Source organism: Physeter macrocephalus, chromosome 17 (genome assembly GCF_002837175.3).
Source record: "Physeter macrocephalus isolate SW-GA chromosome 17, ASM283717v5, whole genome shotgun sequence".
Lineage (NCBI taxonomy): Eukaryota > Metazoa > Chordata > Mammalia > Artiodactyla > Physeteridae > Physeter > Physeter macrocephalus.
In genome coordinates, this window is record NC_041230.1 from 7,963,291 (window position 1) to 7,984,037 (window position 20,747).

General features: G+C 38.7%; 1 protein-coding gene across 2 annotated transcripts in view; it reads left to right on the forward strand.

Annotated features, from left to right (window-relative positions):
• Window positions 1-4,385, forward strand: part of ZNF875 (zinc finger protein 875) — a 19,905-nt gene extending 15,520 nt beyond the window's left edge. The window contains exons 4-5 of one of the 2 annotated variants that reach the window (XM_028478104.2): window positions 255-305; window positions 595-4,385. In XM_028478104.2, coding sequence (XP_028333905.1) covers window positions 255-305; window positions 595-2,276 — 1,733 coding nt within the window. In that variant the 3' untranslated portion in view covers window positions 2,277-4,385. The remainder of the gene's footprint in view (window positions 1-254; window positions 306-594) is intronic. The other variant, XM_007119443.4, reaches the window with a different exon arrangement.
• Window positions 4,386-20,747: the final 16,362 nt, after the last annotated feature.

Genomic DNA, 20,747 nt, shown 5'->3' on the forward strand with positions numbered 1-20,747 from the left:
GGGCACGAACCCGCGTCCCCTGCATCAGCAGGCGGATTCTCAACTACTGCGCCACCAGGGAAGCCCTATTTTACTTTTTAATTTCACAGTTTCCTTTTGTTTCTTATTAATAGTTTCTATTCTTTATTGAGATTCTCCATTTTAAGTTGTTATCATACTTACCTTTAATTTTTCACACATTGTTTTCTTTAGTTCTTTGAATATATTCATAGTATCAGCTTTGAAGTCTTTTTTTTTTTTTTTCCCTACATCAGCATCTCGGCCCACTCATCAACAGTTTCTATTGGCTGCAATTTTTTCCCTAGGTATGTGTCACTCTTTCCTGTTTCTTTGAAAACTGGATATTTTAGATATTATATTGTAGCCATACAAAAAACAGGTTGCAGGCTGGATTTGGCCCACTGAGCAAGTTTACTGTTTCCTACAATAAAAATGTAAAGCATAAAATGTGAAATAAAAAATAGATCTTGGGAAGTATGGCTGAATGGGAGACAGCTTGTGATGTGAACATATGAATGACCAGTGGGCAAAGCAAAATGGCCTAGGCAGCCCTACCTATGACTGCTTTGACTAAAAACATTCTTTATTCAGCAGGATCAAAGCTAGAAATTCAACCTTGTCCCTCCTGTCCTCTGGCATTCTCTAGTCAGCAAGCCCTCAGCCAACATGTGTGGCTCAGTCATCTCCCTCAGTTTTTCTCAAGTTTATGTGCAGGAAATCATCTCCATTCAGGGAAACAATATTCAGAAGATCAGAAACAGCAGCAGGAGCAACTCTTTGATCAAACCTGCTCAAGCAACAAAGCAGAAATTCAAGAGAGAGAAGAATATTCCAAGCTTTTGTTTGGGAGAGTAAGTAAAAGCAGCACTTCAAAGGCATTCTCCAGAACCCTGGAAGAACAGCCAGTAAGGTCCAAGGAAGACAACACAGTGGTGGACATAGGGCCCAGCCCTGCCCAGAGGACAAACCTTGAGGAAACAGACAAAATATTACATGGTTTAGAAGTCTCAGGATTTGGAGCAATCAAATATGGAGAGTTTGGGCTAGGCTTTATCAAGGAGTCAAACCAGTTCAGCCTCCAGAAGACACACACAGGGGAGACCCCTTACATGTACACTGATTGGGGACAAAGCTTTAGCAGTATGTCAGTCCTCATCAAAAACCAGAGGACACGCTCTGGGGAAAAGCCGTATGTGTGCAGGGAATGTGGACGAGGCTTTACTTGGAAGTCAAACCTCATCACACACCAGAGGACACACTCAGGGGAGAAACCGTATGTGTGCAAGGAGTGTGGACGAGGCTTTACTTGGAAATCAAACCTCTTCACACATCAGAGAACACACTCAGGGGTCAAGCCTTATGTGTGCAAGGAATGTGGGCAGAGCTTTAGCCTGAAGTCAAACCTCATCACACACCAGAGGGCACACTCTGGGGAGAAGCCTTACATTTGCAAGGAATGTGGACATGGCTTTCGCCAGCATTCACACCTCATCAGACATAAGAGGACACATTCAGGAGAGAAGCCTTATGTTTGCAGGGAGTGTAAGCAAGGCTTTAGCCAGAAGTCACACCTCATTAGACACTTAAGGACACACACAGGAGAGAAACCTTATGTGTGCACAGAATGTGGGCGTCACTTTAGCTGGAAATCAAACCTCAAGACACACCAGAGGACGCACTCAGGGGTTAAACCTTATGTGTGCCTGGAATGTGGGCAGTGCTTTAGCCTGAAGTCAAACCTCAACAAACACCAGAGGTCACACACAGGGGAGAAGCCATTTGTATGCAGGGAGTGTGGGAGAGCCTTTACCCGGAAATCAACCCTCATCACACACCAGAGGACACACTCAGGGGAGAAGCCATTTGTATGCACAGAGTGTGGGCGAGGCTTTAATGATAAGTCAACCCTCATGTCACACCAGAGGACACATTCAGGGGAAAAGCCTTTCATATGCAGGGAATGTGGTAGAAAGTTTAGCCAGAAGCCAAACCTGTTTAGGCACAAGAGGGCACACTCAGGGAATATACTCTTTGTGTGCAGGGAGTGTGGACAAGGTTTTTGTGATAAGTTAACTCTCATTACACACCAGAGGGCACACTCGGGGGGGAAGCCTCATGTATGCAGGGAGTGCGGGCAAGGCTTTAGCCGGCAGTCGCACCTTATTAGACATCAGAGGATCCATTCAGGAGAGAAGCCTTATATTTGTAGGGAGTGTGGGCGAGGCTTTAGTCGGAAATCAAACCTCATCAGACATCAGAGGACACACTCAGGATAGAAACCTTGTGTGGACAAGTAGTGAAACCTTTAGCCAATAGTCACACTGCATGAGACACCAGAAGTCCCACCCAGGGCTGTAGCTTTAGTAATAAGTCAGCCATTGCCAGACACTAAAGTAGAGACATCTTATGTGTGATGGGAGTGTTCACGAGACTAATGGTAAGGGTCAACATCTCCAATCCACCTGAAGGAGAATTGCTGGCCCATTTTCAGGGGCTCTGGCTTTCCCTAGTGGGGATGGTAGGTTGTGGAAGGTCTCTCAGGTAACTTGATGGAGAGAGTACTTATTAAGTAGGTTGAAATTAGAGAATTGATACTATTCCAATATCATTTCCCAAGTATACTTGAACACTCCTTCCACAGTAACCTGGATGTTACAAAAATAGCAATTCTAGAGTCCATCTCTTGATGTCTGTCTTACCTTCTGAGAACAAGAGACAGAAACCATGGCTGATTTAATCTTGGTTCCACAGAGCATGACCCAGCAGAGTCAGCTTCAGGGAGAGTTTGGAAAATGGTCAACTCATGGGGACAGAGATAGTGCTTGGGTAGAAGGTTTTATTACACAAAAGGCTGACAGGTAAGAAAGATTGTAGGTATCCTAGCTCTAAGTTTGGGAAGGGGTGTCCATTTTTGGAAATATTGAATCTTTGCTTGCTTCCTGGGGCTGTCTCTGGTTTTCAGGTTGAGTCCATACTGAAAATGTTTTTATTGACTAGTGTTTTTAGACAAGAAATGTACTATGTAGCATTATGAAGAAAATATGTACACATACAGAAATACAAAATGAAATTACTTTCTATTCTTTGAGTTACCATACAGCATCCCATTAGTAATTATTTGGTTTAAATTTTTCCAACCATTGTAAAATATACTACTTTTTTCGTTGAGAATACTCTTTTTGAAAATGGCAGTGTCCCACAAATTCATTTAGAGTCGTGTCCCAAGGCCCAGTTTTTTTTCATGAAACTTGACTAAATGACTGTGAATTTTATTTGGAAAATAAGTTTTCTAAGAACAGGCAGGAAAATATAGAAATTGTATAATTTATCTTTTTATCTCTGTACAGGTATTTAGAATAAATTTGAAAACATAAAAGAACAAAGTATATGAGTATTTAGAAAGTGGTGATGTAGGATTTAAAGTACAATACTCAGTGGTTGGGTCATTGGCTTTCAGTTTAGGGAAAAAATAAACATAGGTGCCAAAGTCTCGATATCCAAAGGAGTTAGAGTTAGGGAATCACTATCTCAAACAATATGAGGTGTAAGAGTCATAATTTTTGTTCAAAATCTAAGTTTGAGTGGAGTGAGCAGAACCTGGTGAAAAATTATGAAATACTATCTTAAATGGAGCGGCTGGCATGGCCTGCCCTTCTTAGCCCTCCCCATGGTAAACCCTGGCCTCATGCTCTTACATTTTCTCAACAGAAAAATACCTTTTGAGTTTTAATCTCTTTAAGTCTTAGAACTTAATTACTCTTTTCTATAAAATCATGTCACAAAAATAAAGATTCCAAAGTTAAACATGTACCTTTCACCAGTTTTTTAGCTTTTGGAAGGAATATTTCAGTTTTCAGTGTAATTGCTTCATAAAAATAAAAGATTTTGCCTTAAATTGTTTAAAACTCTCAGCAGGTATAGAGCACTGCTGGTATATGAAGATTTAAATAGATTCAAAGAGATTTAAGCTCTGGGAAACATTTCTATGTAGCAGCAACCAAACAGAAATATCTGGAAATGTTCTGAGAAATAGGTAGAAAGAAGTCCGATCCTTTGACCCTACCCAAGCCCACCTCTACTGATTCTTAAACCCACATCAGGCCTTCTGCTTAGAACCTCTCAGAAGAGACAGAATTAGGACAGGTAACCTGAGTTGTCTGCCTGGGCCTAGCATTAAAATCTGTGTGCAAATTTGGAAACTGATTAGGAGGCAGACACCACGTGGTATTCAGATATGTGAATCCTCTCAGTCTTGGAGGGTTTTTTTTGTTTTGTCTTTCAATCTGTGTCTGGACTATCCATCCACTAGTGCCCCATATTTCATAATCTGAGGTGACAGCTCTAGATATTTAAAACAGACAGAAAATGTGCCCCAGAGCAACCACTGCCCATCCTACCAATCCTATGGTAAGTAGTAGGCTATACTGCAGAAAATTTTGAAGAAAAGATGATGAACAGTATGAAACAATGAATATTGCTTCAAATCCGTTAAGCCTGTTATGGTCACCATTGAAATGTTCCATTTTAAAGGGGTAGCAGTAAATTTTAATGTAATTGTTTCATTTAATTCTAATTCTAATTCTAATTTATTATTATGGATCAGTGGTTCCCTAAGTATGGTCAGAGGATGTTTGGGGGCCCTTTCAAGTGATCTGCATGGTCAAAAAAAATTTCATTATAACACTAAGACATTGCTTGCTTTTTTCTGTTGTGCTGAAATTTGCATTGATGGTGTAGAAACAATCCTGGGTAAAACTGCTGGGCTTCTAGCATGAATCAAGGCAGTGTCACCAAACTGTACTACTAGTATTATTGTATTTTTTACCACCCCCTACTGTGGTAAAAAAAAAAATGCAAGTTCCACTTAAGAATGTTCTTCATAAAAAAGGAAAAATTAATTTTGTTAAATCTTGACCTTTGGGTAAAACATTTTAAAATTATACTGTTAATTTTGAGATAACTGTAGATTCACACACAGTTGCAGGAAATTATATAGGGAGATCCTATGTACTCTTTACTCACTTTACTCCAATGGTAATGTCTTACAAAATGATACTATAATATCACAACCACGATACTAAAATTGATATGTACACATCTTTTAAAAACTTTACGTGATGAAAAGAGAAATACACATAAAGTCCTTCATGCTGAAGTATGAATTTGTCGAAGTGCACTTCAATGATTGATTTGTGAGCTGAACCAGCTTTTTATGGACACCAATTTTATTTGAAAGATTAGCTGACAAATTTTGAATAAGGTGACTCAGACTTGGATATTTGGTAGACATTTGTAAAAAAAATTAAGTGATTTTTTAAAACAGTAAAGAAAACTGACAGTAATTTTGTTAATTTGACTTTCAAGCAAAAAATTAGAATATTGAAAAACAAGTTATCTGCCACCATGAACTTGACAGTTTCCCAATACTTACTCCTTTGTGATGAGATTGGTGATGATTTTAATGAATGTGATTTTATAATACCATATAATGAAATATGTTGATGGAAGATCTGCCTAATTCATTGAACCAATATTTTCCAATTAGTACATAATGCTGCAAAATCATCTGTGGGTATATTAAAGTATAAGACAGACAAATGGATTTCAAGAGATAAAAGCCAGATTCCACATTATAAGTAACCTTTAAGAAATTACTACTTGTTGATTTTTGGTGTAGTATCAAAGGATAATGTTGACAATTACCTGAAAAGGCTATTAAAACACTCCTCCATTTTCTAACTCTATGTCAGGCCAGATTTTATTTATGTCAACAGGTTAAGTGCAGGAGCACATATAAAATACCAGCTATATTCTATTAAACTGGACATTAAAGAGATTTGCAAAAATAGAAAACAATGCCACTCTTCTCACTTTTTTTTTTATGGTGGAAAATATTCACACCCAAGTGAAAGTGAAACACTTTACTTTTCCCCTTTATGTGTGTTGTTTCTAGATGTTTATGGTCTGTAACCCACACTGAAAATACTACACACACACACACACACACACACACACACACACACATCAGAAAAAAAGTTACATGTTATAATACCTAACATACTATTAACATCTATGCTTTATATAATTTAAACCAGGCATAGAAGAAACAAATGCAAAGAAAATACTTAACACCTACTGACAGACATAAACCTACAATCTGATATATGCTGATCTATCTAGACAGAACACAAACGGGGCATATTCACTTCTAGAACTAAATGATATAATTAATTTCCTTCATGCTTTTGGCTATGTCTCTTTCTGACTATACTTGGCAATTATTTTTTTCTATATTTTAAATCAGAAGCAGCTTTATGATTTTAATCATTTCTTCAGTGTGTCTTTTTTATTTTATATTTTGTTAATTTCTGTTACTATTTACTAATCTCAAGCTAATTTCTTTTTACTGTATAGATTTTTCAAGCTTATTTAATCATAATTTGGTTTATTTATCTTTTTACTGTTCTGAAATTCAGTTCATTTCTAAGTGGCATATAATTTTCATTTTTATTTTCTCTTTTAGACAAGAATTACTGTTTCAAAGAGTGCTTACAAATGGCTAGGTGGATATATTCATTTTTACAATATCCTAGTATTTAGCTTTTTATTTTTATTTATTTTTATTTATTTATTTTTTTTGCGATACACAGGCCTCTCACTGTTGTGGCCTCTCCCGTTGCGGAGCACAGGCCCCGGATGCGCAGGCTCAGCAGCCGTGGCTCATGGGCCTAGCCGCTCCGCAGCATGTGGGATCTTCCCAGACCTGGGCACAAACCTGTGTCCCCTGCATCGGCAGGCGGACTCTCAACCACTGTGCCACCAGGGAAGCCCATAGCTTTTTATTTTGTAGCATTGTAATCAATGTATTTTGTGATTTCTTCCATTTTAATTCATAAAGTTAAGGGGTTTTCTTTTTTTAAAGTTCAGTTTTGAATGTGATCAAGCTCTGTATCGTAAAGCAAGTATTTAATGTGTGAGTGTGTGTATATCTATTTTAATAATATGCCAAAATTAATACAAATGGTTATAAAATTTGATATTTTTCTATATAGTTATTTTATTCTCCTGTTGTTTTAGGGCACAAACCTGTGTCCCCTGCATCGGCAGGCGGACTCTCAACCACTGTGCCACCAGGGAAGCCCATAGCTTTTTATTTTGTAGCATTGTAATCAATGTATTTTGTGATTTCTTCCATTTTAATTCATAAAGTTAAGGGGTTTTTTTTTTTTAAAGTTCAGTTTTGAATGTGATCAAGCTCTGTATCGTAAAGCAAGTATTTAATGTGTGAGTGTGTGTATATCTATTTTAATAATATGCCAAAATTAATACAAATGGTTATAAAATTTGATATTTTTCTATATAGTTATTTTATTCTCCTGTTGTTTTATATTAATGATCTTTATTTTTATTTATTAATTTATATGTTTAACACATGTAAAATTAAATCTGTGTTATAAATGTAGGTATAAATATTATTAATAGAACAAATGCCATTGTGTTCACCCCAGCAGAAGAAATAAGCCTTAATTATTTTTAAAAACTTAGTACTTCCATTTCTGTAAGTGATATAATAAATAAATTTATGATCATGTTAGGAAGCATTTCTTCATGTATTTCAATCAAATTTTGCTTAACATATTTCAAAGCTGTTTTATTTAGACCTGTAGAAATTAATAACATCTCTTCCTGATGAATTTTTCCCTTTTAAAACCCGTTCAGTGCTTCTAATTAGTCTGCTCTCAATATTGTTGCACTTGCCTTTTTTGGTAGTATTTACTTTTCTCAATTCTTTGTTTTCATCTTGATACTCTTATTTTGTGAATACAGTGTCCTATTCAATATAGTGCTGGAAGCCATAGTCAGAAACAATTAGGTACAAAAGAGAAATAAAAGGCATCTAGGGCTTCCCTGGTGGTGCAGTGGTTGAGAGTCTGCCTGCCGATGCAGGGGACACGGGTTCGTGCCCCGGTCCGGGAGGATCCCACATGCCGCGGAGCGGCTGAGCCCCTGAGCCATGGCCGCTGAGCCTGTGCGTCCGGGGCCTGTGCTCCACAACGGGAGAGGCCACAACAGTGAGAGGCCCGTGTACCGCAAAAAAAAAAAAAAAGGCATCTAAATTGGAAAGGAAGAAGTAAAACTATCTCTGTTTGCAAACATCATTCTATACACAGAAAATCCAGGTGAATCCACAAAGAAACTACTAAGCCTAATAAGTTCAGCAAAGCTACAGAATACAAGATTAACACACAAAAATCAGTTGTATTTTACATATGTATATAACTGAACCACTTTGCTGTATACCAGAAACTAACACAACATTGTAAACCAACTATACTTAAAAATAAAAAAGTTGTATTTTCATACGCCACCAATGAACCATCAGAAAAGGAAATTGAAAAAACCATCCCATTTACAACAGAATCAAAAAGAATAAAATACCTAAGAATAAATTTAATGAAAGATGTGAAAAGGCTTGTACACTGAAAACTATAAAACTTAAAAGAAAAAAACCTATAAAACTATATAATTTGAGAAGACCTCAATAAATGTAAACATATGCCATGTCCATGGATTGGAAGACTTACAACTGGTAAGAGGTCAGTACTACCCAAAGAGATCTACATATTCACTTCAATTCCTATCAAAATTCTGATGGCCTTTTTGACTAAAATAGAAAAGCTAGTCCCCATATTTATGGAATTGAAAGGGGCCTGAAGTAGCCAAAACAATACTGGAAAAGAAAAGCAGAGTTGTAGGACTCCTGCTTCCTGATATCAAAACTAGTTACAAAGGTACAGTAATCAAGAGTGTGGTACTGGCACAAACATAAACATATAGGCAAACAGAATAGGATTGAGAGCCCCATTAATAAACCTAAACTTCCATGGCCAATAGAATTTTGATAAATGTGCCAAGACCATTTAATGGGGAAAGAACAGTCTGTTACACAGATGATAGGACAAATGGATAACCTAATGCAGAAAAATGAAGTTGAACCCCTACTTTAGTCTACATACAAAAATTAATTCAAAATAGATCAACAACTTAAATATAAGAGCTAAGTTGTAAAATTATTAGAAGAAAACAGGAATAAATCTTCATGACCTATTTGGCAGTAGATTCTTGGATTTGACACCAAACATGAGCAAAAAAAAAAAAAAAAGATAAATTGGACTTCATAAAAATTAAAAACTTTGTGCATCAGAGGATATTAAGAAAGTGAAAGGACAACCTACAGAATGGTAGAAAATATCTGCAAATCATAGATCTGATAAGGATTTAGTATCCAGAGTATACAAAGAATTCTTACAGCTCAGAACAACAAAAAAAACCCCACAATTTTAAAATGGGCAAAGGTCTTGGGAAGACACTTCTCCAAAGAATATATACCAATGGCCAAAAAGCATTTAAAAACATTCACCATCATTGGTCATTAAAGGAAAGGCAAATCAAAACCACAGTAAGATACAGCTTCACACTTATTAGGATAGCTGTAATAAATAAAAAATGAGAATAACAAGTGTTGGCAAGGATGTGGAAAATTGGGAACCTACATACATTGTTGGCACAATGTAAAATCGTGTGGCTACTATGGAAAACAGTTTGGCAATTCCTCAAACATGAAACATATAACCATATTACCCAGCAAATCCATTCCTAGGTACATACCCAAAAGAATGGAAACAAGTACTCAAAAAATACTTGTTCATGAATATTCATAGGAGCACTATACACAGTAGCCAAAAGGTGGAAAGAGCCCAAATGTCCATCAACAGATGAATGGATAAACAAGTTATAGTAGATACATACAATGGAATATTATTCAGCCACAAAATGGAGTGAAGCACTGTACTGATACGTGCTACAACTTAAATGAATTTCAAAAACATTTTGCTAAGTGAAAGAAGCCAAAAGAAAAGGTCACATATTGTATGATTCCTTTTATATGAAATATCCAAAATAAGCAAATCCGTAGACAGAAAGCAGATTAATGTCTACCTGGGAATGGGAGAGGGGGAATGGATAGTGATTACTTAGTGGGTATGGGGTATTCTTCTGAGGTAATGAAAAATTTGAAACTAAGATCGTTTCATAACGTGAATGCATTAAATGCCACCAAATTGTACTTATTAAAATGGCTAATTTTATGTTAATTTTGAATTTCACCTCAAAACAAAAAGTAAATGGATGGAAAAAGATATACCAGAATAAAGTAGACTTCAGAGCAAAGAGATTTGCCAGAGACAGAGAGATACACTACATACTGATAAAAGAAAAACCAGAAAGATGATACCAAACCTAAATATGTATGCACCAAATAATAGAGCTTCAAAATACATGAAGTAAAACCTAACAACTGAAATGAGAAATAGACAAATCCAAAATTATACGTGGGGGCTTTAATCCCCCTCTTTGAGTACTTGAAATAATGACTAGACAGAAAATTATCAAAGATTTAGAATAAATAGCAGTCAACAGGATCCAATTGACAGAACACTCCACTCAACCACAGCAGAATACATGTAATTTTCAAGTACCAACAGAATCTATAACAAAATCAACCATATCCTCGGCTATATGATAAACCTCAAAATTGTTTAAATACTTGAAATGATACAGTTTCTTCTCCAACCACAGTGGAATCAAACTAGAAATTAGTAACAAATATAATAGAAAACTCTCAAACCACTTGGAAATGAGAAAGGGGACCTTGCAAACATTAAAAGGATACGTAAATACTGTGAACCACTGTCCACCCATAAATTCAATAACTTACATAAAATGGGCCAATTCTTAAAAACAAAAACAAAACCCTCTTACCAAAACTCATGAGATGAAGCATAATATGAATATTCCTATAAGTATTAAAGAAATTGAATCTAGGGAGTGACACCAACAAGGGCCAAATAAGATGTCCCTGACTTATATGCCCCCTTCAGCAATAATTTGGCATCCACCCATGAACAAAAATGACTTTGTGGGGTCTTTGTGATCCAGTGAAACCCCAGTGGAGTCCAAGTTGAGGAGCCATTTTGATAAGGTTTGTTCATACACAGGCAACTGACCCACCAACCATGGTCCTGGCTACAGACCAAGAAATGGCTCTGTACCCCAAGAATTCGGCTACAGTCCCATTTGACTTTGGTTCTGTCACCAGTACCATACACTAAGGAACCTGGAAGGATGAATGTGCACCTATGCATTGGGTAATAGACCTCAGTCCCAGCTGAAGACCCTGAATTGGTATGTGAACAAGTTCTATTCCTTTTCAGCCAGGGTTCAGGAGTCCCTGGAGGTAGGCCCGCCAAAGCAATCTGAGCTCAGTCAGACTGTAGATTCTGAAAGACTCTTATAACTGGGCTCCAGCCCATCACAGCCACAGTCCATGAAGTCTTGTTGGCACAGGGACTTTGCAGGAGACATTCCCATCTCTGACCCTGTAGATCCTGAAAGGGCCCTCAGCAGCTACAGTCTGCCAACAGTCCTGAGGGTCCAGGTTCCCAGTAGGAGACACTTCATTTCCATCCCCAGAGATCCTGAAAAGGTCCTATACTTGGCTCCAGCTCCTTCCAGCCACAGTCCATGAGCAGCCCTGCTGGCACAGGGACCCTATGGGAGACACATCTGCATCTCAGGAGATCCTGAAATGGCCCTATACTTGGCTCCAGCCTCTCTAGCCACAGTCAGGGAGCAGTCCAGCTAATCCAGGGACCTGGCAGGAGAAACACCCATCTGTACCTCCACAGCCAGGTTTGTAGACCTCAGTTTTAGCTGTGGAAACTGAAACAGCCCTGGGGCTTGGTTGAAGCCCCTCTCAGCCACAGTCCAGAGCCCGTCCTTACCACCCAGGGGCCCATCCAGTGACTAAGTAGCATCCCTTCCAGGGACCTGATGGGAGCCACACCCATCCAAATGGTATAGCTACTTTGAAAGACAGTTTGGCAGTTTCTTACAAAACTAATACTCTTACCATATGATCTAGCAATCATGCTTCTTCATATTTACCCAAAGGAGTTGAAAACTTAGGTCCACACAAAAACCTGCATAGGTATGTTTATAGCAACTTTATTCAAAATTGCCAAAATTTGGAAGCAACCAAGATGTTCTTCAGTAGATGAATGGATAGATAAACTCTAGTACATCCAGACAGTGGAGTATTTTTCAGCATTAAAAAGAAATGAGTTACCAAGTCACAAAAAGGCATGGAGAAATTTAAATGCATATTACTAAGTGAAAATCTGAAAAGGCCATGTACTTCCAACCACATGACATTTCAGAAGAGGCAAAACTATGGAGACAACAAAAAGATGAGTGGTTGCTAGGGGTTAGGGAGGAGGGCTGAATAGACAGGACACAGAGGATTTTTAGGGTAGTCAAACCATTCTGCATGATACTACAATGGTGGATACATGTCATTATTTATTTGTCAAAACCCATAGACTGTACAACACTAAAAGTGAATTGTAATGTAAATTACGGACTTTGGGTGATAATGATGTGTCAATGTAGGTTCACCAATTGTAACAAAGGTACCACTGAGATTTGGAATGTGGTAGTGGGGGAGGTTGTACACGTTTGGGAACAGGGAGTATATGGGAACTCTCTTGTACTTGGCGCTCAGTTTTGCTGTGAACCTAAAACTGTTCCAAAAATTAGTCCATTTTTTTAAATCATGAAAATTTCTGTCTTTAAAGCATTAGAAATTTAAAATTATACTGGTAATTTTTTTTCTTGAAAATTTGAAACGAGTTCACCAGTGAACTCTCCAAACCTGGTAGCTTCTGGGAGTTAAGCATTTTGATACTTCTTTGATTTCTTCCATAGTTATTAGCCTTTTAGTTTGTTCATACATTTAGAGTCAACGTTTATAATACAAGCGTAACATCTATTTCTAGCAGATATTCATATTTATTTTTATACACTTATACAGATTTTTATATGAGTAATAACTCTTGTAACACCTTTTCTATTTCTGGTTATTTCCCCCCCTTTTTTTATTTTTGTGTTTGTGCTTCTTCTGTTCTTTTTGATAATATTAGTAGATGATTTATCTATTTTATTTTATTTTCTAACACCAGATTTTGGATTGATATATTTATGCCACAGTTTTAAATTTCATTTATTTCTGTTCTTTTATATATTACTTTTTCATTAGTTTCATTATGTTGTTCTCCTACTTATATGATCTGAACACAAATCAAAACAGTAGTGTAATATTTTTCCCTTCAGATTTTTACAAATGTAAAATATTGAGTATCAGTAAGATGTCAGGAAAAAGAAGGGTTGCCAGATTTCGCAAATAAAAATACAGGATGCTCAGTTTAATTTGAATCTGTGATAAACAGTGACTAATTTGTCAGTATATCCCAAGTATTGAAATTCAGAGTATATGGCAATCCTAAGCAAGGGGCATTGTCAAGCTTTGTTGGTGCAATTAAGTTAGTATAGTCTTTTTGAAGGGCAATTTGGCAAGATCTAAAGTATTTTAAATGTATTCAGAGAATCTTTTTCCTTGTCTCTCATAAGGAAACTCTTGCTCATATGTACAAGTATAATATGTGTGACTGTTGATTGGAGCATTGTCTATAATAGAGAATTCCTGGAAATATCCTCATACTCAAGTATCAGGGAATTGTTTTAAAAGATATGATACTCCCAAATAAAGTATACCCACACTTATATTTCAGCTCTGTGTGTGGAATATTACCAAGAGAGTAAATTAAGAAAGTGAACCTTAGAGCATTGCTCATGTTTCCCACTTATGGAAATAAATTATCTATGCAAATGTATGTGTGTGTGTGTGTGTGTGTGTGTGTGTGTGTGTGTGTGTGTGTGTACAAATGCACAGAATTGAAGATGCTCACTAAATAGTTAACAGAGATTACCCTTGGGGAAGAGATTGACTTGGTAAGGAGTACTGAGTGAAATCTGACTTTTGACTTTATACTCTTTTGCATCCTCTGGATTCTGCCCAGCCATAAAATATTAATTAATTATAGTAACTAAAATTAGACAGCCTGCCCATGCCAAGGGTTAGCAAGGATCTGGAGGACTTGGAACTCTCACACACTGCTGGTGAGAATGTAAAATGGTACAGCTACTTTGGGGAATAGTTTGGCAGTTTCTTTAAAAGTCAAACATACACTAACCAAATGATCCAGCCATTCTACTCATAGATATTCACCTGAGAGTAATTAAAACATACATCTATTAAAAGAGTTTTACAGGTATGTTCCTAGGAGCTTTATTTGTAATACCCCTAAAGTGGAAACAACCCAAATATCCACCAACAGATGCATCTCAAAATAATTATGCTGAGTGTAAGATGACAAAAAAAAGAGTATATGCTATATGATTCCATTTATAGAAAGCTCTAGAAAATGAAAACTAATCTACAGTGACAATATATATTCACTACCTTGCTACTAGTGATTATATATACTATATAATATATATTTCTAATTATATTGAATATATTTTTCTATTGCTCTATATTTACACAAGCCAGGTAATATCAAAATTATGTACTTTAAATATGTGCAGGTAATTGTATGTCAAATATGTTGGGGAAAAACCCATTAAAAACAAAAATGCCTTTTGCTGTCCTTATGGAAGATGTTTGTGGTAAATTGCAAATGGGCACACATTCTTTGGATATGAACTAGAGATGAGCCTTCCCAGCTGAGGCTCCCTTCACCAACCAGCTTGCCAGGTGTCATGTAAGTAATGCATTCCTAGGCCATCCCAAACCACCTGGCCCTAGCTGAATTTTAAGGTTGAGTCCAGGTGAGACCAGCAGGAAAACCATTCAGGTGATAGCTAATCAATCACTGTTGTTTCAAGCCTCTAAGTTTTGGACAGGTTTGTTACACAGCAAAGGATAATTGATACAGTTTTCAATTTCATTCTTTTTCCTCTGTAATCACTTCCCTTACCAACTATATTGTTTCATTTAACCCTGGTGTTGGAAATTTTTTTCTATAAAGGGCCTTTTAATAAAATTTTAGGCTCTGTTTGCTGTACAATCTCTACCATACAACTCTGTTCTTGCAGGAAAGCATCCATAGAAAATACATAAACAAATGTGCACAGCTTTGTTCCAGTAACACTTTATTTACAAAATCAAGCAGTGGACTGAATTTGGCTCAGAGGCTGTCGTTTGCTGAACCCTGGTTTAACTTAAAAAGGTGGACTTCAATAATTCAAAATTAATAATTTGTATCCTGGGCTAACTTTTGTCCTCCAATTTCCTCATGATAGCCACAGTAATAATTTTCACAGTTATTGCTTTGATGGAAGAAATTTTCACATGTTAAGGTATGGGGAAGTCATTCTGGCTTATACATGATATGGCTTGAACTTTATGCTAACGAGAGCAGCCTGTCTCATGGCCTGTCAAACATGCATTTTGTACATCTCCTTTAACCGTTAAAGAAAAGAATGCATTTACCAGATTGCTTAGAACGGCCACTTTGAAGATAGGGATAAATGCCTACCCCCCTCCAAGATGTCAATGCTAGTACTCCTTTGAAGATAAGGCTCCCTTCCCAGACACCAAGGTCATGCTGACTCACTATGTATGTGCTAATCTGTCTCTTTGGAAAACTTGAAGGAATGTAACCCTGTCATTTTGATGTTTGTTCTGACAAGATATGAAGCTGTGCTGAAAACCATGCTTCTCTGGAGAAATTTCTTCCTTGGTGGAGGCAGCATTCCTGGGCTACAGTCCTCAGTTTGGTGCAATCAAAACTCTCTTCTATTCTTATTATAGATTATTTATTGATTATTTGCATGAACAGCTTCAGGTACTGAAACAGTGTTCTCTCTACAGTGTTTGTTTTTTATCTAAACTACACTATTGAAAATTGTACACTTCAAACATTCATTATGAAAATTTCAAACATATGAAAATATTTGAGAATAGTATAATAAGCCTGCCCATGTACCTATTTCTCAGCTTTAGCAATTATAAATACTTCCAATCTTGTTTTATCTATTTCCCCACCAACATTTTTCCTGGAAGTGTTTAAAGCAAATCCCAGATAACATTTTTAATGATAAATTCTCCCATGTATCTATCTAATATGTAAAAACTTTAAAATACCTAGCTAAGCAGCCCAATACACCTAATAATAAGATTGTTTTTAATATTGTATAATAAAAAGTCAATGTTCAGGGCTTCCCTGGTGGCGCAGTGGTTGGGAGTCCACCTGCCGTTGCAGGGGACACGGGTTCGTGCCCCGGTCCAGGAGGATCCCACATGCCACGGAGCGGCTGGGCCCGTGAGCCATGGCCGCTGAGCCTGCGCGTCCGGAGCCTGTGCTCCGCGGCGGGAGAGGCCACAGCAGTGAGAGGCCCACGTACCGCAAAAAAAAAAAAAAAAAAGTCAATGTTCAAATTTCCCTGATTGTGATAACTGCTTTCTCACAGAGAAAAATACTGATCCAAGCAAGGTCCATCTATTGCATTCAGTTCACATGGTCCTAAGTATTTTGGGTTTGTTTCTTCCATAACAGTTCATCTCCTTCCATTTTACTCCATATCCTTGATTTAGCAAAAGTTTAAATATTCTGAAACAAATTCCAAACATCATTAGACCGTTAATACTTCAGCATGTGTCTCTGAAAATTAGAATTATTTTTCTTCCTTGGCCCCTTACCTGGTTACCTAACAAAACTAACAATAATGCTCCAACAAAATCTAATTTTCAGTTTAGGTTAAAATATACATAATGTTTCTCAAAATGTCTTTTGCAGTTGATTTGTACAAACCAGAACCCAGTTAAAGCCCACACATGGTATTTCAGGTATGAATTGTCTCTTAAGTCTTTTTGATTTAGCACTGTTCTGACCTCACCATTTAACAAATTTCTTCTTGAAATGGACTTGTTGCAAACTAAGACAGTTTCTGTGTGACCTAATCCTGAATTCTAAGTGAGCCCCAGATATCGGGCCCCTAATCTGAGGCATACGAAAGAAAAACATATTCATACCTCTCTGCCTCAAAGTCCTACCTCCTGTCAAGGCCCTAGCTCCCCACTTTCGCTTCCGGGGAGCCTGCAGTCCACCCGGCCTCCATCAGTCCACCAGCCTGAAGCACAGCAGCCCACATGATGCGCTCGCGCATGCGCCTCGCCTACTTGGAACTAGCGGCCTGAAAGGGGTTTCGAAACCGGCCTTTCCTGCAGCTGGGGCGCTCAGAGGCAGTTTATTTTATTTTATTTATTTATTTTTATTTTTGGCTGCATTGGGTCTTCGTTGCTGTGCGTGGGCATTCTGTAGTGGCGAGCAGGGGCTACTCTTCGTTGCGGTGCGCAGGCTTGTCATTGTGGTGGCTTCTCTTGTTGTGGAGCACAGGCTCTAGGCACGTGGGCTTCCGTAGTTGTGGCACGAGGGCTCAGTAGTTGTGGCTCGCGGGCTGTAGAGCGCAGGCTCAGCAGTTGTGGGGCATGGGCTTAGTATTTTATTTTATTTATTTATTTTTATTTTTGGCTGCATTGGGTCTTCGTTGCTGTGCGTGGGCTTTCTGTAGTGGCGAGCAGGGGCTACTCTTTGTTGCGGTGCGCAGGCTTGTCATTGTGGTGGCTTCTCTTGTTGTGGAGCACAGGCTCTAGGCACGTGGGCTTCCGTAGTTGTGGCACGAGGGCTCAGTAGTTGTGGCTCGCGGGCTGTAGAGCGCAGGCTCAGCAGTTGTGGGGCATGGGCTTAGTTGCTCTGCGGCATGTGGGATCTTCCCCGACCAGGGCTCGAACCCGTGTCCCCTGCATTGGCAGGTGGATTCTTAACCACTGCACCACCAGGGAAGCCCTCAGAGGCATTTTAAACTCATGTGGGTGCTGGAGGCTCTTTTCCTCTGACTGGAGTACTGGAAGTTAGTGCCACTGGCCTTGTGGCCCCTCTCGACTCTCGTTTTTCCATCAGCTGAGGTCTGGGAAGTGCCAGCGTCTTCTGCAATCCTCGCCTTCATTTTGCAGCCTCGGACAGGCCCCTCTTCAGCTGGTACAGAGGGCCTTTCTCCCAGCGCCTCTCATTTCTTTTCAGTTCCTCAGATATGTGTTTTGGAGGCTATGCTCATCTCTGGGAAAGCTCTCAGGGAAACGTGAAAATGGCTGATAGGCCCAGGAGAATTAGAAGAAAGGTGGGTATTTACTGAAATTTCACCCTCACTGTCCTTTGGTACATCCATTCCCTTCTCCTGCCCTGGACACTGCCTTGTGGTCAGTCTGAACTGCACTGGTTTTGGAGCCTGCTGGGGCAGCTCTCTCTGCTCCATCCGTGTGGCATTTCACAAAGTGGTTTCCTTTGAACAGCACAGATGGAGCATTTAAAGAAAAAACAGGTAGGTAACTAATAAGGACCTACTACATAGCACAGGGAACTCTATTCAGTACTCTATAATGGCTTATATGGGAAAAAAATCTAAAAGAGGAGTGGATATACGTATATGTATAACTGATTCACTTTACTGTACGCCTGAAACTAACACAACATTGTAAATCAACTATACTCCAATAAAATTTCTTTTAAAGTATAATAAATCTAAGTTAAATGATAAACAAACACACAAACAAAAAATAGGGAGGTCAGTGCTTAAATGCCAGTGGTGGTTGATGTAGGAGGAGGGCAGAGGTATCAGAGACTCCTGTGGGCTAAAGAAGTGTGGGAGGACTTCCAGGTGGAACGGGCAGACTGCCTTCCAGGATTTGGTAGGCTAGAGAAGACATGCCAGGGGGAAAGAGGAGGGCAGGAAATACACTGCCCTTGCCACAGTTTTGGAGAGTGTCATGGCCTATGGGCTTATTGTAAGGTTGATTTTTTTTTTTTTTGCGGTACGCGGGCCTCTCACTGCCATTGTGGAGCACAGGCTCCGGACACGCAGGCCCAGCGGCCATGGCTCACGGGCCCGGCCGCTCCGTGGCATGTGGGATCCTCCCGGACCAGGGCACAAACCCGTGTTCCCTGCATCGGCAGGCGGACTCCCAACCACTGCACCACCAAGGAAGCCCTTTTTTTTTTCTTTCTTTTTTCTTTTTCTTTTTTTTTGGCAGACCAGCTGAAGATACAGTAGCTGTACACATGTCCACCAGGGAGGGACTTGGTTTGATGAAAACAGTTATTAAGTTAGGGTGAGTTTTCAGCATTAATAATAGGGAATTTTCACCTAAAAATCTGGATAGTCTGCTTCTCTGTCAACAAGTCATTCTTACTGTGCTTGGTCCACATTCTGGGTTGGTGAAATTTCCAATTAGACGTGGCCTGCCAAGTCCACATGTTCCACTTCCTACCTTTCCCTTTGCTCCGCTAGACACTGAGGTGGAAACCACTGACCAAATCACTCCCACCTTGCCTCACTCCTTGACTTTCCCCTGCCTGGCCTGGGAAGTTCTTTTTGGATTCACCACCTCGTAGCTTAGGTGGGCACAGGTCAGCCAGAGTCTGAATGCCAGGCTGGAGTGGGGACTGTACTTTGGAGTAAGCTGTGTTTTGAAGGTTTGTGATAAAGGGTTTGATATGCTTAAATCCATGATTTGGGTAAAGATAATAAAGGGGCCAAAGGACAAACTGTCTCACCCTTGGAATTGGTTAGTTTGATGAAATTAACTTACCTGAATGCATTTAACATTTACTGAGCAAGTACATAGATAACATGCTAAGCACTTTTGTACTGATTATCTCCAGAAAAGATGCACTGTGGTTTTGATGTGGAGTGGTTTACTACTCATATCTCCCTTGATTATACTATGTTCAGATATTTTGAAGAGAAAGTGCTCTTCACTTGATCCTAATCTGCTCTCTTTGGTGGAGATTTACACATTTTTAGACAGGTTAAAAAGGAATCAGTTTAGGTGTCAGGCCAACACTTACAGCTCTGAGTTCCTCATTTGTATGATAGTTCATTCTTCTTTTTGAATTGAAGTATAGTTGATGTACAATATTGTATTAGTTTCATGTGTACAGCAAAGTGATTCAGTTTTTAATATATCTGTATATCTCTCTATATACATTTTTCATATTATTTTTTATTATAGGTTATTATAAGATATTGAATATAAGTCCCTGTGATTGTTTCTTATCTATTTTATGCATAGTAGTTTGTATCTGTTAATCCCATGCTCCTAATTTATGCCTCCCTCCTCCCTCTCCCCTTTGGTAACCATGTATTTGTTTTCTTTTTTTTAACATCTTTATTGGAGTATAATTGCTTTACAATGCTGTGTTAGTTCCTGCTGTATAACAAAGTGAATCAGCTATATGTATACATATATCCCCATATCCCCTCCCTTTTGTGCCTCCCTCCCTCCCTCCGTATCCCACCCCTCTAGGTGGTCGCAAAGCACCGAGCTGACCTCCCTGTGCTATGTAGCTGCTTCCCACTAGCTATCTTTTTTACATTTGGTAGTGTACATATGTCCATGCCACTCTCTCACTTCGTCCAGCTTATCCTTCCCACTCCCCGTGTCCTCAAGTCCATTCTCCACATCTACGTCTGCGTCTTTATTCCTGTCCTGCCCCTAGCTTCTTCAGAAGCATTTTTTTTAGATTCCATATATATGTGTTAGCATACAGTATTTGTTTTTCTCTTTTTGACTTACTTCACTCTGCATGACAGACTCTAGGTCCATCCACCTCACTACAAATAACTCAGTTTCATTTTTTTATGGCTGAGTAATATTCCGTTGTATATATGTGCCACATCTCCTTTATCCATTGATCTGTCGATGGACACTTAGGTTGCTTCCATGTCCT